Genomic DNA, 14103 nt, shown 5'->3' on the forward strand with positions numbered 1-14103 from the left:
TCGGTTCAATCAAAGCCCAAAGGCATCGTGTAAGGCAAATCTGTTTTAAAAAAGAGTTTAAAAAACGCAGTTTAAAAAAGGGAAGAAAGCCATGGTGAAAGGAAGATAACAGCATTATTGTTACTCTGTGCTTGTGTATTTTCAGCATTGCTGTCTGTAATACTGGACTCAAACACAGGTCATTCAAAACAATGCGTCATACCAATAAATCTAGGACTGACCACCATCCAATGCCCCTCTATGACATGGATCTCACCTGGGTTTCTGGGATGATAGGACTGTCCTCTGGGGAGGTCTTGTAAAGAGTGGAAAGGGGTGTGGCCAGGATGACGGGGTTGGGCCTGACTAGGCCCGTCAGGTAACAGCTGGGGATGTCGTTCTCTTCCCGCTTCATCACCACCGTGTCCATCACATGAAAGACGTTCCAGGGCAGCCACACTGTTCGGTGCAATGTGGGGAAGGGAGCTCGTTCGTAGCTCAGCGTCAGTGATGCTCCACCGTTGGCCAAGAGGTCAAACCTTCGAATGTTGGAAGGAAATAGAAGCGTACGAATTTTAATGCTTAAATAGAAACAGCAACTGAATAACCTGCACTTATTATGTAAAAATACTGAAATCATCTTCTGCAGTAAAATCTTTAGAGGTTTCTTTTACATCTTTGAACTTAATTTTCATTATTTTGACTCTCATTTCCATTCGTTACAATAGAACTATATACTATACATGTTTCTTAGCTGTCAAAAAGACAACCATTAAACATGATACGTTGAAAACAAGTCAAATACTTCATCATAACATCCAAACACCTTTATTTTTTATGTAAAGCCAAAAGAATATTTGCAATAATCAGTTATTTTACCAAAGGAATCGAGACTAAGTAACTGACCTTTCATTAGCAGCATTAGCACATTTCCAGATTTAATCACCACCATCGCCTTGGATTTGTTTTTTATTAATGACTAATGATGGCGAAAACTTAGACTGATATAATTTTGAAATGTCTCCTCAAGTTCAAAGTAGCAAAGTAAATATTTATGTTAAGGCTGATAATCCCTTTTTCAAAGGCAGTTTTCCCTATCAAAGTGATCCCTCTGTTCAGTCTCCATATAATATTATTATTCACTGAATCTAATTTATGACTTCTGTTCACTCAGCGTGGTGTTAGAAGACACTTTATGGTTGAATTTGGTTCAGAGTTCTGGGAGTTTTCACTGGTGAACTGGTTTAATTAGTACAACATTACTCAGGGAAAAGTTACTGGTTTGGAAATGAAGGGCGAGTCTTTGAAGTGCTGCTCTATATATTCAGCGTGCTCCACTACCCAGGGGGTAAAGCATCTGCGTAGTGACATTGTATGTATCCACATCCACAAAGGCACACACACACACACACACGGAGATTTGAATACTCGCACATCTCATGTACGCACCCGGACCCGTGCACACGCACACGCAGCGACAACCAAGCTGTGCAGCTGACCTAAAACAGCTTCCTTCTCAAGCTCTTTCCACTTTGGGCAGTGGGGAGCTCACAGCTGCAAGAGGCCAGGCTTTGATGCTGCTCCCCCCCTTCTTAACACACTGAGCGGATCTGTTGGCTAACCAAGTGTGATTATCCCCGACCATTTATCACGCTCCTTGTCAGAAGAGTTACAGGGCGGAATATCTGAAGAAATCAGCTAATCCTCGGCTATCTGGGGACCCAAGGATTGTGATTCATAACAACAGCTGTACAATTCTCTGCCACTCAATAAGCCTTTTATTCCACATTGGCAGCACATAAACATGGTTTCTATCTGTTGAATTCGAACGAAGGCTCGGTTCATAATCTCTGACGACCATGTGCGAAATGAAGCTCCTACCTGAGCTGAACGCTCGCTGTAAAATGTGTGACATACGTTTGTCTTGTATGTATTTGCACTCCCATTATTAATAGCCAGTCTGTGGTAATAGCACGAGAAGGTCAGGCAGTAATCCCATGTTTTACTACACTGCGGGCAGATTGATTCTACCCTTGCTGATTCAATGCATTTTAAACAGCCTGGTTCAAAATGGCCTCCACCACTGTGACATTTGCATGAGGAATTGTTCTAGGGCACAATGTGCTGCTGTTTCGATTTGTTTTGAGCACATTTTGGATAACTGCCAGGACAATTCCTCCTCTGCTGGACAGCCTTTTTTTCTTGGATTTTTCCACACGAGTCTGGGGACAGCAGGACATGCTACAAATATATTTTCGCCAGGGCAAAGGTTAAAACCCAAGACTGAGCTGGCTGGGTGTCTGCTTGTACACTTGTTGATCGTTGTGTAAAGATGACTGTGTTTTCCGTTGTATGCCCCTAATGATGCACGTGAGCAGGGGAAACTAACTTACATGCCATCTTGCCGTGTGATAGTATAGCCGTACTCTGAGTAGTGCAGAAAAGACACGTTGACTCCAATCAGCGGTGTCCCATCTCCCGTTAGGACCTGACCCCGGATGACTGATGCCAGGCTGTGAGGGCAAACAAACACAGAAAGAGCTGAGTAAACAAACAATGCCAGCCGGTGTCAACAAGCATCCACCGCATCAGCACTGCTCACAACTGTCATCCCCTTGCCCGAGGCATGAGCTAAGAGGTATGACTTACTGATTGTTAAGAACACACACACGTCAGTGGTCGTTACTCATGAAAACGGCACCTAACAGAGCCACTCTCTGTGTCTGTTTACTGCTTTTAAGGACCCATAAATCAGTCGGTTGAGGGCTTCTTGTTAAGATTTTGCAGCGTCTTGCACTCGTATTGCAGCATTTATATTCCACAAGAATGCAAATATAGATTTTTTTCATGCATTTAATGCGCAATATAAAAATAGGTGCTGTTATGACAAGACACAACTGAACACACTACGTATAGCTGTAAGGGCATTTCAATTTGTGAGGCCATTGCAGAAAACTGTGGGAATAAAGTGTAAACACACAGCATCTTCTCTAGCCAACAACATTCACAGTTAAATTATCAGTCTCCTCAGTAAAGTCAACTCGGTAAATGAAGTGTACAATACACCCAGCAGTGAGGCTATCAAATGAGATTCACGAGTGAAATATTCACAGTATTGTTATCTGACCTTGCTGAATTTGGAATTTCCCCTAAATTGTATTTGAAGAGGGTGTGATCCAAGTGTGATTATTCCAGCAAGTGCTGTTGCTTCTGAAAAAGAGCCTTTTGTCAGTGTCATACTGAAGTCTTGCGTTCGCTAGCGTGATAAATGTCTGTAGTAATACTTGTGATGAAAGATAATATATCAACAAGAATTGTGTTGGAATGAGCTCTTCAGCTCAGTTACAGACATCCTCTTGATGTGAGAAGTTGCAAAGCCAGGCAAGTGACGTGTCAAAAGGCACTTTATAGGAATTCAGAACAACAAAATTCAATGCTCGAGGCAAACTGTCACAAATGGAAAAAAATGAAGGGTTTTGAAAAAGAAAAGCAGTTCTACAACACAACAGAATCGCCACAGCGATTTTTTACAAGGTGAAGCCATAAGTACTCTAGATGTGAAAGGAAAAATGCAGTTGGAATACAGAACACATACAGTGTTAGGCAGTGACGAGTCAAAAGCGGAGGCTTTTGCTCATTTAAAGTCTGTGGGCAACAATGTGTGTATACGTTTGGTTCAAAAAGAAGAAAAGAGAATTTTTGAACACACTATGTCTATGTTTCCAACACAACAATGTGTTGGAAACATAAATCTGTCACCAGATGTTCACATATGGTGGCAGATTTATAATTTATGTAGTTCACCCTCTACCGCTGGTCAAACTGTAATGTTACTGGAGCAAATGGCAGCGGCAGTGGTGGTTATAGTGTTGGGTGGGGATGGGGTGTTAAATGCTTCACTTTAGGGTACCTCTGTGGTAGTTAGTCTGGCATGGGGGAGCATTACTCATTTAGTTTCCCCAACTCAGATTTTCCCTGCTGGTAAATGGATTTGCTTCTGGTCAATAGGTTCAGCACCTCTAGCAGTTCATTCCCTGTTTTCCCCTAAAAAAAAGGCATTTTCTTGTGCATTTCTGCTTTGTAAATCACAAACACGGAATATTCATACATAATTTAAAGCATCAGATATCCTCATCCTCTGCCATTATTCATCACGACTGCTGGGCCTGCAGGTAGAACTTGTCAAACACTAATCTTTATTTTTATATTCTTAAGTGCGAAGCGATTTGTTAAGGTAGTCCTCTGTTTGAAGGTACAGTTAAAGGGAAAGACAAAACTATATTTCTCCATCAACATTTAGCTGTTCCAATTTCTCAGCCGTGGAGCAGAATTTTAAAAGCGTTCCCTCTGCATTTTTCACCGGTGGGCAAAAAATGTTCTATTTTGCCACTTTATCTCCGGGTCATTACGTATATGAGAGTGAGAGCGTGTGTGCGAGAGAGAGCGAGAAAGAAAGATGATCAACAGCTTTAGCCTCTCATTTCCCTCCCGCTCCATGTCTGGTACAACCATCTCCCATCGTTTATTTACTGGCTCAAAGAACAAGGCCACTTAAGAGCCACAGCGAAGGTTCCCTCTTCCTTCCCTGTGACTCTATTAATCTTTTGAGAGGCAGACGGATGATACAAGAACTGAACCACCAAACAAACGCAAAGTCGCACCACCTGCTGAAACCCCAGAAATGAATCATATAATTCATGCATTCTTATCTGTCATTGTGCCAGACTGGCGGTAGAAAAACAACGTCTCAAAACCCAGCGGGAGACTTGTGTGGGGACATGTGATATGGCTGGGGAACTATTGTGCAGGGGAGAGGGTTGGGGGGATGGGGGGGGGGCACTACACCACAACACATGTTTTATTCTCTGTGCTATACGAGGGACAACTTTACTGCTGAGTTCTGAAACCTGACCACACACTGAAATCGGCTGCCTTTCTCTGGGCTAACACAATGACTTCTTAAAAATAGAAGGACATGAATGACCTCTAGCTGTGTCTCATTTCTCTACCTTTAAACATCAGATACTCTACGGCTTGGCATAACAGTCACTACCGTCGCTGAAAGTCTTCTCTTCTGGCATTGTTCCAGTGCTTCAGAGACTCTCATAATGTATACTCTGCAAAGGCAGTGGATAAATTATTCACGCTATAACCTCAAATGAATTAAAAAACAAAAAGGGGTCTCCAAACAAACCCTGTCACTACTAAATTCTACTTCATTATATGACTCTTTCAAAATGTACTTCATGTATGCAGTATTTGCCATGTAGCGATAAGATTTAAAAAAAGGTAATTAATTTTGTAAAATTTAGGACTACGCATGTTTGCAGAGCTCCTAAAACACTGTTTTTGACTATAAAACTAACTTCTATGAGGAGATAAAAAGGCAAATGAATATTTTGAGCAAGAGAGCTAATGCCACTGCCAGACATGAAATCGACATTAAGCTGAAGACAATGAGGATGAGGATTACTGAGAACCCGGCTGTGGGGAATTGCCTCATTCTATATTTTCAGTAAAGCATGCTATTTACATAAGGATTACTTTAAACTATTGGCGGAAATATTCCCAAAGCCTTCTGCACACAGTTTGGCAATCATTTTCCTCTCCATCAGTCACAAAACAAACTCTTCTTGTGATTCTGAACAGATGTGGGAATGCACCGAAGTTTACATGAAAAATATAACAGTCTCTTCAGTTTGCACAGAGATATTGTACAGTACTTTAATCATGAGGTAAGGTCTTGTTGCTCTTTACATCAAACTTTTCAGTCATACAAAAACCACTAAAAATCAAATTCATGCAACGAGCTCAAGAAAAAGACGTAGGCATAGTGCAAGGTGTCACAATGAATAAAAGGAGTCCTGAGAAACACAAAAAGTTTCAGCTTTTATGCCCATCAGTGTCAAAATGTCTCAGAAGCACAATAAATCTGTGTGGGTAGAATGTGGGGTAAATATATCTAGTGGTGCATGTCAAAGAGTCGAAATCCAAAAGACTAAACTTCTTGAGGAATGTGAGGAAAAAAAATAAAATAATAATAAAACAAAAGAATAGTTTTTGAGCAGCTTTGCGAGGTTACACTAAACATTTCTGTGTGCAGTTTTTGTTTCTGTGCGTCCAGAGACCTGAGCAGTGTTTGGTTAATTGGTGATTACCCAATTAACACACTGATTGTCTGTCCAGGGAGTACCATGCCTCTCACCGTATGACAGATGGGCTAGGCTCTAGCCCCGCCCCCATGACCATGAAGTGGATAAGCAGAGGAGAATGTAGAAAATGGGTATAACTGTGATGCTGTTTTTCAGGGTCAAAGTGATGTCCATTTTACATTCTCCAGGTTAAAATGACTGCCTGCACAGAATTTCATGACAGTGTATCATAGTTGGTAGCAGTGAGCAGCCAAACAACTGACAAATCTGCCTTTCACCGTGGCTAATAATTACAGGAAACTTTCTGCAATCCTGTACCTTCTTATAAAACAGAAATGTCACCTTTATGAGTTATGAACTAAAGAAGTGACTCATTGTCATCAAAGTGGTCATCATGTACAACATTGCAACAACAGGATTTTTCTAATTTTTTCAGTCAGTAATAACTTGACAAAATTATCCGTGTTTGATGTTTTTTGATGGAAGAACAGATTTAAATGAGAAAGCGTTCTATCAGGTCTCTGTTATACAAACTGTGTGTGACGGGCAGCTCACTGATGCAAAAATTAAATTATGCTGTACTTTCCTTTTTCAATTTGGAAAATCACATGGTCCTGTTATCTGGGTTTAAGCAGTCTAATCCTTATGTTTTTATAGTCATAAGGGCTGATTTTAACAGGGAGCAAGCTTATTCCTGAACCACTTAATCCCAACTTGTAGAATAAATAAATAAAACCGTGTGGCAACCAAGCGACTGTAAACAGGCTTGTCACTTTGACTGCAAAGACAAAGATGTGAGATCCTACGACATTTTCGAGGGGCTGCACAGGTGTGCCTCTCTACCGGTAATGAGACAGCAAACAGCTAACTGGATCCAAATAATTAAAAAGCTGTCAGTAACTCATTAAGCTGCTTACCTGCTGTTGAAAGGGTTATCCCTGGGTATCACGTGACTGCCACTGGGGCCGATCAAAAAACTGACGCGTTCATAAAAGCTCTTAGAAGAAGACTGGGCGACTGAACTCTGGCTCTGGCTTGCGATGGCAGCTGGGTCAGGTGAGCCACGACAGTAGGTCTGACCCTGGCAGGCAATCTGAGTGCAGCAGTCTGGATCCATGCAGTCGATGAGCCCGTCTGGAAAACAGGAGGGGCGGTCAAGACAGGGAGGAAAAGCTCGGTTGACCTGGATATGTTTGGGTTTGACGAAGGAAAACATAAGCATCTCTATTACTGTGTTCACCTCTGATACACAAAGATGACTTCTTACATGAACTTAAGTTCATTAAAGCACCGACAGAGATCCTGCACTGACACAGAGTGTGAAGTGTCTGTCGCCACACGCGAACCTCAAAAGTTCTGGGGTGTTGATTAGGCCAAGGAGAAGTTCATTAGAAATCCAGCTTGCAGAGTTTTAATATATAGTGCCAACAAGTCTTTATAATTGATCTACTGTATATTTTAAAGCATGCTGTTTAACAATCTGCTCTGCCTCTACATTAGCATATTCTTTCCAGTGATGTTTTATGTATGATTGATTTGTTTTGTTTGTTTGCAATGTCACCGAGGAGCCACATCAAAGCCAGTTTTCTGTCTGGTGCAATAAGAGATACGCACCAGTTTTTTTTTCCAAGGCTAAAAAGACAATTTGTATGAAGCTTTTACTTCTTCCTACCTCCCTCGTTATCCTTGCCATCTGAACAGAGCGTTTCGGTCGCTACATCGCATCCCAGCCCTCTCCATCCTGACTGGCAGATGCAGTGCCAGACGTTTTGATCCAGGACGCACCTCCCATTGTTGTTGCACAGCCCGGGGCAGCCGTCTGTCAACACATCACGTATATGTCAAACAGCCAAACGCATCAGGACGAGGAAATCAGGATGAGAAGGCGAGGAAGGGGTGAGAAGACAAGAGCGAAAGGGGCTTTTAGAGTGGACGGAGGAGAAGGAGGGACAAAAATGATTAAAAAAAAGAAGAAAAAAGACAGTAATAAGTGAACGTACGGTACAATACACCTCCAACAGGACTGGGGATGGGGGGCAGGGGAGGTGGGGAGTTGTGAGGCGTTACGGTCGTTTCACATGAGTTTTACTATAATGTGCAACCACAGCATAAAGGGAAATGCATGGGATAAAAGGACAACAAACCATCTCCGTTGTTTGCTTACTGTTGAAAAGCCAGTGGGAGATGCTGCGAATGCTTGTTGAGTCAAATGCTCACAGCAGTGATTTTGTGTTTAAATCAAAGTCTGGATGGCTCTTTTTGAAGTAGCATCTTTTAAGGTTACATGGATCCTCACACTGTGATTTTTAAATGAACTGCAGTCTCTTAATGTCAATTCCCCAACAATTTTCTTGTTTACATGTGAATCAGAATTTCAAGGATCTTGCAATTCTTCTTCTTCTTCTATTTTAGTTAATAGTTGCACAAATCCCATTTAAGAAGCTCGAAACACTGTCTTGGAAGTTCATTGCTTTTTCTTTTTTTTTTTGCCTGAATATAATTAAAGCAGGAGTAGTACATTGCAGATGTTTGAAGCACTCATGTGAAGTAACAGCAACATCAAAGGGAAGAGGAAGTGTATGTAAATAGCAGGGAGAAGAGTGAGAAGAGGAGGGAGGGTCTAGAGTCTCCACATTTACAGAAAACAGTGCACTTGCTGCCAGATCGCATTCCTTTTAGTGGAGGGTGAAGACAGGGAGCCCAAACATGACTAAACCACACCAGTTCAGGGCGTTTAATCTGGCAGACACAGGGAATTAAGACAGGGAGGAGAAGGGACCGTGGAGTCTGGTGTGAGACTGGTAAGGACGGACAGGAAATGAGGGGACATATCGAGGGGAGCAGGATCACAGCAGAAACATTATGATCGACTTGGACATAAAACAGGTGTATATACGCCGTGCTAGGAAAGACAAAGAGCAGGGAGGGATTGTTCGTGACAATCTCCCTTGGGGGGGTAGTGGTTCAATTTACCTTTATATCCTATCTTGACTGCTCCTATTACACAACCGAGGAAAGGGAAACATTTGGAAAAGAAAATTACTTATCGCTGTGGTGGCAGAGAGCTAAGACTGACAAACACATTTACTTATTGTAACTTACAGGGAGTACAAAAAGTGGAAACCGTGGTTGGCATAAAGCTGATGTACCTGCCAACTTGGTTTAAATATTTGGAAAAGAAGCTTTGCAGGTAGTTTTCCCGAAGATTATTGCTGTCCTCCCCACGTGTTAGCTGCTGCTCTAATTTCAATCTCTCTCCTCTGAATGTATCACAGTGGTTATGGTGATTGAGCCGAATAGCTAATATTAAGCATGAGTGACAGGATGTTATTGATATTACTGAAAGAGAGGGAAGCAGTGAGCTCACCCATTGCTAACACAGTTCACATTTTTAAGCAAAATAAAGGTGTTCAGCTGGCTCAGAAAAAAATATCTAGAGTGAAGTGTATAATTTTCAAGTGTAAAGTGTTTTTTTTTTTTTTGTTTTGTTACCTGATACTCTTGAATCCAGGGCTAATACATGTAAGCCAAGACGGAGTTGCAAAGAGACAGACAGGCAGGCACACAAACATAAAATAGAAAAGAGAATGGACATAAGAAAAAGTTAGTTAAAGATATGTAAATAGGGGGGAAAACTGACAAGTAGGACATTTATGTAAGAGAAGAAGAAGAAAGAGAAGCAGCATATTTAGAGGGATGGATCCACAGTTTTGCTACATCAAGAGGAAACATCTAGCATTTAAAAAGTGAGTGTAGATGTTAATTAAAGCACTAAGTGATTAATCAGAATTATAGATGCCGATAATGATTTGTATTCTGTCTACAGGAAGCAATATAAAAGAATTCGGCAATATGTTCCCAGTGAAATATTCATTTTAAAACTCTCCAGCTGATTTACTTTGCCATAGAAAGATGGTCTAAAATAACGGCGAGCGCACTGTTTCTCTTTATATCTGTGTGTTATAACACTCTTTGTTGTCAGAGTGTATGAGCCAGTTTCATCTGGGTCTGCTTCAAAACATTTTACTGTCTGCTTGTCAGGAGTATAGGCTCGGCCCTGATTCCAATATGAATGCATCATGAAGCAGAATACTATACTTTTTTTCCCCCATCATCTCTCCTTCAGCGATTTTAACAACAGCGTGCCAACGAACCAGCAGCACACAAAGACAAATCAAAAACACCTTAGCGGAAAACTGCAGTACTGAGAAAGCAGCGACAATGGGTTAAGCCTTGCATATGAAACAGGATCTAGATCCATGTGACAATACAATGGCCAAGGAAGTCCTCTATTCAGACTCTGACCATGTAATGTGATTAAAAGACGCTTTGTGCAAATGGCAGTTATTCAGGGTTTGAAAGACAAAATAGGCTCCCAGTCGTCCAAGAAAAGGTAACGCACTGCCTATTCATTGACCCTGCATCCAAAGCAAGGAGTTACTTTCCTGCTGGGAACCTTAAACAGAAGGAAGGAAAGAAAGCGAAAATGGATGATGCACAGTCGGCGCTTAGGAGGGAAAGATTAATAAGATCAGGAATGTGACCCCTCCAACAACTCCCTCACTGCAATCTCGTCTCCCCTTGGAGATGGATATGCGCTGTGGACAGCGGGATTGCTGATGAGAGAACTTGTAAATACATAATTAGGGTTCAAGAGTTTGGAGTGCTAGATCTTTGTTTCAGAGAGAATGTGTCGGCATTGAGAGGTTGGAAATTACACTTGGGGGAATGCTGCTTGAAGCGGCGGGTCAAGGTTTAACTACAGGACCTTTGACAAAGGGTAAGGTGTGAAGGAAGCTTGAGTTAAAGGTCAATAGGAAGTGACATCTCAGAACTCATTATCCTCATTAATGCCAGGTGAAGCACTGCCATTTCAGGAAAATGATATTCCAAAGAGGCCTACCCGTGGCTTTTTGGCTCCCTAAATACCTGCCCTTGACTCACTAAAAGAGGCGTCACTTCAGCAGGCGAAAGGTTGAATATCTAAACCGATGCTCTAAATTACAAAGTTAATTGTAATACGGCGTCGCAAGAAGATGTTTTTTCTTCTCTCTAAAGAGACGAGATAACATCTGTGCGTAAGATCCCGGCGCTTCTTTTTTTAAACTTGGAAAATGTTTCGTTACATCTTGATTTAAAAGCAAAACTGGCAACCTTGTAACAGAAATTCATTTTGTCAAGTTTCTCTCTGTTTCCAAGGTTTAATTCTAGTTTTAATCCACCTCCAGTACATTTATACTCACCACAATATTTGACAGCAGGTAAAAGACAAATAGATTTGTTGAACAGAAGCTGGTGGCCAAAAGGATCAGCAGCCAACAAAATTTTTTTTAAAATAAATAATAAAATTCATCAAATTAATAACAATGAACGGAATGAATACATTGAAAAATGGTGCTATTATGTTCAGTATAGTCACCGAAGCTAGTGGGGGTGGAAGCACTCAAAGCTTTTACTGAAAAAGCAGCAAGACCGTGTAAATAGAGTCACTCTGAAGGAAAATCTGACACTAAAATGCTCAGTAATTATTGTAAAAGTGTTTATACCATAAAATTTGGATTATTCTCCAGCACCTAAATATTTACACGAGAAGTGCTTTGTTATTGCATCTGGTTAGTTATTGAGACAAAAAGGTCTTATATAGTTTCAAAAATGCGACAGGTTTGATAAACTGATGTTAAAAATCCGTAATAAACATGTAGCAGAGTAAATCTTTTTGAGTTACCCTCCAACGCTGACTGTGTCTGACAGACATTTAGAAGAAATGTTATAAGACACAGAAATGTTTAGAAGATATATAAATATATAAATAAACATTAAAAAAAAGGAAGATAAGGATAAAGATCATGGATACAGTGTTTGGTTCAGTGATCTCTGAAAATTGGATTGCAAGACGCAGTTGTTTACCTCTAAGCTCTGTGAATATCATCAAAAACTACTCATCACTTGCCATGCTAAGGTAGTTGTATTGAAAAGGTAAGCAGCGACAGCAGTACCACAATCTGTGCCTGATGCTTGAAGCTGCGCTGAAAATACTGACATTCACACTCCAGAGCTGCCCTTTTAAATCTGCCCATAAATGAATTTCCTCTGCAGTTTGTGCCCTTCTGTCAAGGGTGTGTAGGTGTACGTTACTGTATGTGTCACCATGGCTCACCGATGGTGCAGTGTTCACCCGTCCAGCCCTGGTGGCAGTCACACTTGCCCTCTCGGCAGACTCCGTGGTCGATGCAGCGTGGGTGACAGTCCCTCTGCTCACATTCTGGTCCTGTCCAGCCTTCCTCGCAGTGACACACACCACTTATGCAGGAGCCGTGGGGGCCACAGTCCACCACACACACCTCTGTCGCAAAACAAAGAGCCATGGAGACATGTAGCTTCTGTTCCTTGAAAAGTCCTTTTTCCCCCTCCCTTCTAGACTCGTGTATTTTTGTATGCTGAATAGATGCATCTGCCAACGCAGAAAAAAAACGCTCTGATGTTTGCTAAGTGTGAGCTTCCTCAGTTAAAGTGGGCCAATAAGTTTAACTGTAAACAAGACATAAAAACCGTGCAAGAAAAATCTCGACACTGCAAGGCAACTACTTCAATGTCTGACACTATTTCATCTAAAGAGTCAAAATTACTGCTATCTGTTAAAAGAATGTTTAAGACGCATCGTTATACACGGGAAATGTCAGGCCTTTGCTGCTTTCTTGTGCGATATGGATCTCAGTGGACTTGTTGTGGAAACAATTCTTTTTAAAAAGAGTGTAGACTGGAATGCACGACAGACATAAAAAAAAGAATAATTTGCATAGAAAAAAATGTCCTTTTAAGTTTCCTGCTGCTACTTTACCAAAATGCAGACTGAGTGGTAAGAAAAAATAATATTTCTTCATCTACAATTTATCATATTAATCTTGACATATGACATGATCACTTTTATGGATCCAGGTGAAAATCCTATGTTTCCCATGTAGCCTTTAAACGACTGTACACTGCAATATGCACGGGGTGTACTGAAACTAGTTCAAATGCACACTGAAGAAATGAAAAATTAAAGGTTATAACATTCAAATATTCTGTATGTCCCATTGGAGCACTCGTGTTGGCCACACCTCCCACATTCCTTTCGCCTCTCAGCGAGGTGCAGACAAACAAAGAAACAAAGAAACAAAGAAAAAGCTCTGAAAACATAAGATTCAGCCATTTGTTTGCACCATTTTGAATCTCTGACTTCGGTATTTGGGGAGTTGCCATGTTGTAGTCTGGAGCCAGACGAAAGGGTAGAGTGCCAAGTTATCAGCTAAGGCTAGCAGGGTGCATTCATACACTATATGGATGCATCTCACAGATAAGTACCTGCTAATTAGCACCAACATAAATAATAACATGCCATCTGTCGTAAGGGCGAGTGGAAGCAAGTGGATGGATGGATAAATAATGCTAGAAAAGCTGATTGACAAAAAAACAAAGAAATACAAAGAGAAAAAAAACAGCGAGACCTCTAGCACGATCTTAAATAACTGTCCACAAAAAACGTAAAATTTGTAACATAATTAAATTTAAAATGTGCTAAAAGGATCAAACACTACAAACATGGAGGATAGCTCCAGTTCAGTGACTCAAATTAGCCGTCTGTCAAACCACCACCTGTCTTTCAGAGAAGCCCCTCTCGCTTGTTAAGCAGTGCTGTATCAATCATGTTTCGTGGTCCAAGATCCTGCTGCATCCACAGAGGCTGCAGTCTTTTTAACGTGTCGTAATGCTGTTTTATTTAATAGAAAGAATCATTTTCTATGACTATGTGGATGCTTCAGAAAAAAATCAGGGCCGTTTCACACAAAAAGCGACATGCTGTGCGCCGACCGCTAGGTTGACCAAGTCGGAAATTATGGTTGCACTGGCTGCTGCGCTATGCCTGTAATATGGAATTTCTGTCTATTACAGAGCCTGCTCTGGTCATTCTGTGTTTCTATTGGTTGTGTGA

At 41.2% G+C, this 14103-nt stretch overlaps 1 protein-coding gene across 4 annotated transcripts in view; it reads right to left on the reverse strand.

Annotated features, from left to right (window-relative positions):
* Positions 1-14103, reverse strand: part of si:dkey-237h12.3 (teneurin-3) — a 133513-nt gene that overhangs the window by 29394 nt on the left and 90016 nt on the right. For 3 of the 4 annotated variants that reach the window (XM_012919787.3, XM_012919785.3, XM_076889449.1), the window contains 7 exons: positions 12289-12474; positions 9624-9644; positions 9105-9128; positions 7804-7950; positions 7049-7265; positions 2373-2492; positions 257-518 (listed from right to left, as the gene is read on the reverse strand). In XM_012919787.3, coding sequence (XP_012775241.3) covers positions 257-518; positions 2373-2492; positions 7049-7265; positions 7804-7950; positions 9105-9128; positions 9624-9644; positions 12289-12474 — 977 coding nt within the window. The remainder of the gene's footprint in view (positions 1-256; positions 519-2372; positions 2493-7048; positions 7266-7803; positions 7951-9104; positions 9129-9623; positions 9645-12288; positions 12475-14103) is intronic. The other variant, XM_076889441.1, reaches the window with a different exon arrangement.

Source organism: Maylandia zebra, linkage group LG2 (genome assembly GCF_041146795.1).
Source record: "Maylandia zebra isolate NMK-2024a linkage group LG2, Mzebra_GT3a, whole genome shotgun sequence".
Classification (NCBI taxonomy): Eukaryota; Metazoa; Chordata; class Actinopteri; order Cichliformes; family Cichlidae; genus Maylandia; species Maylandia zebra.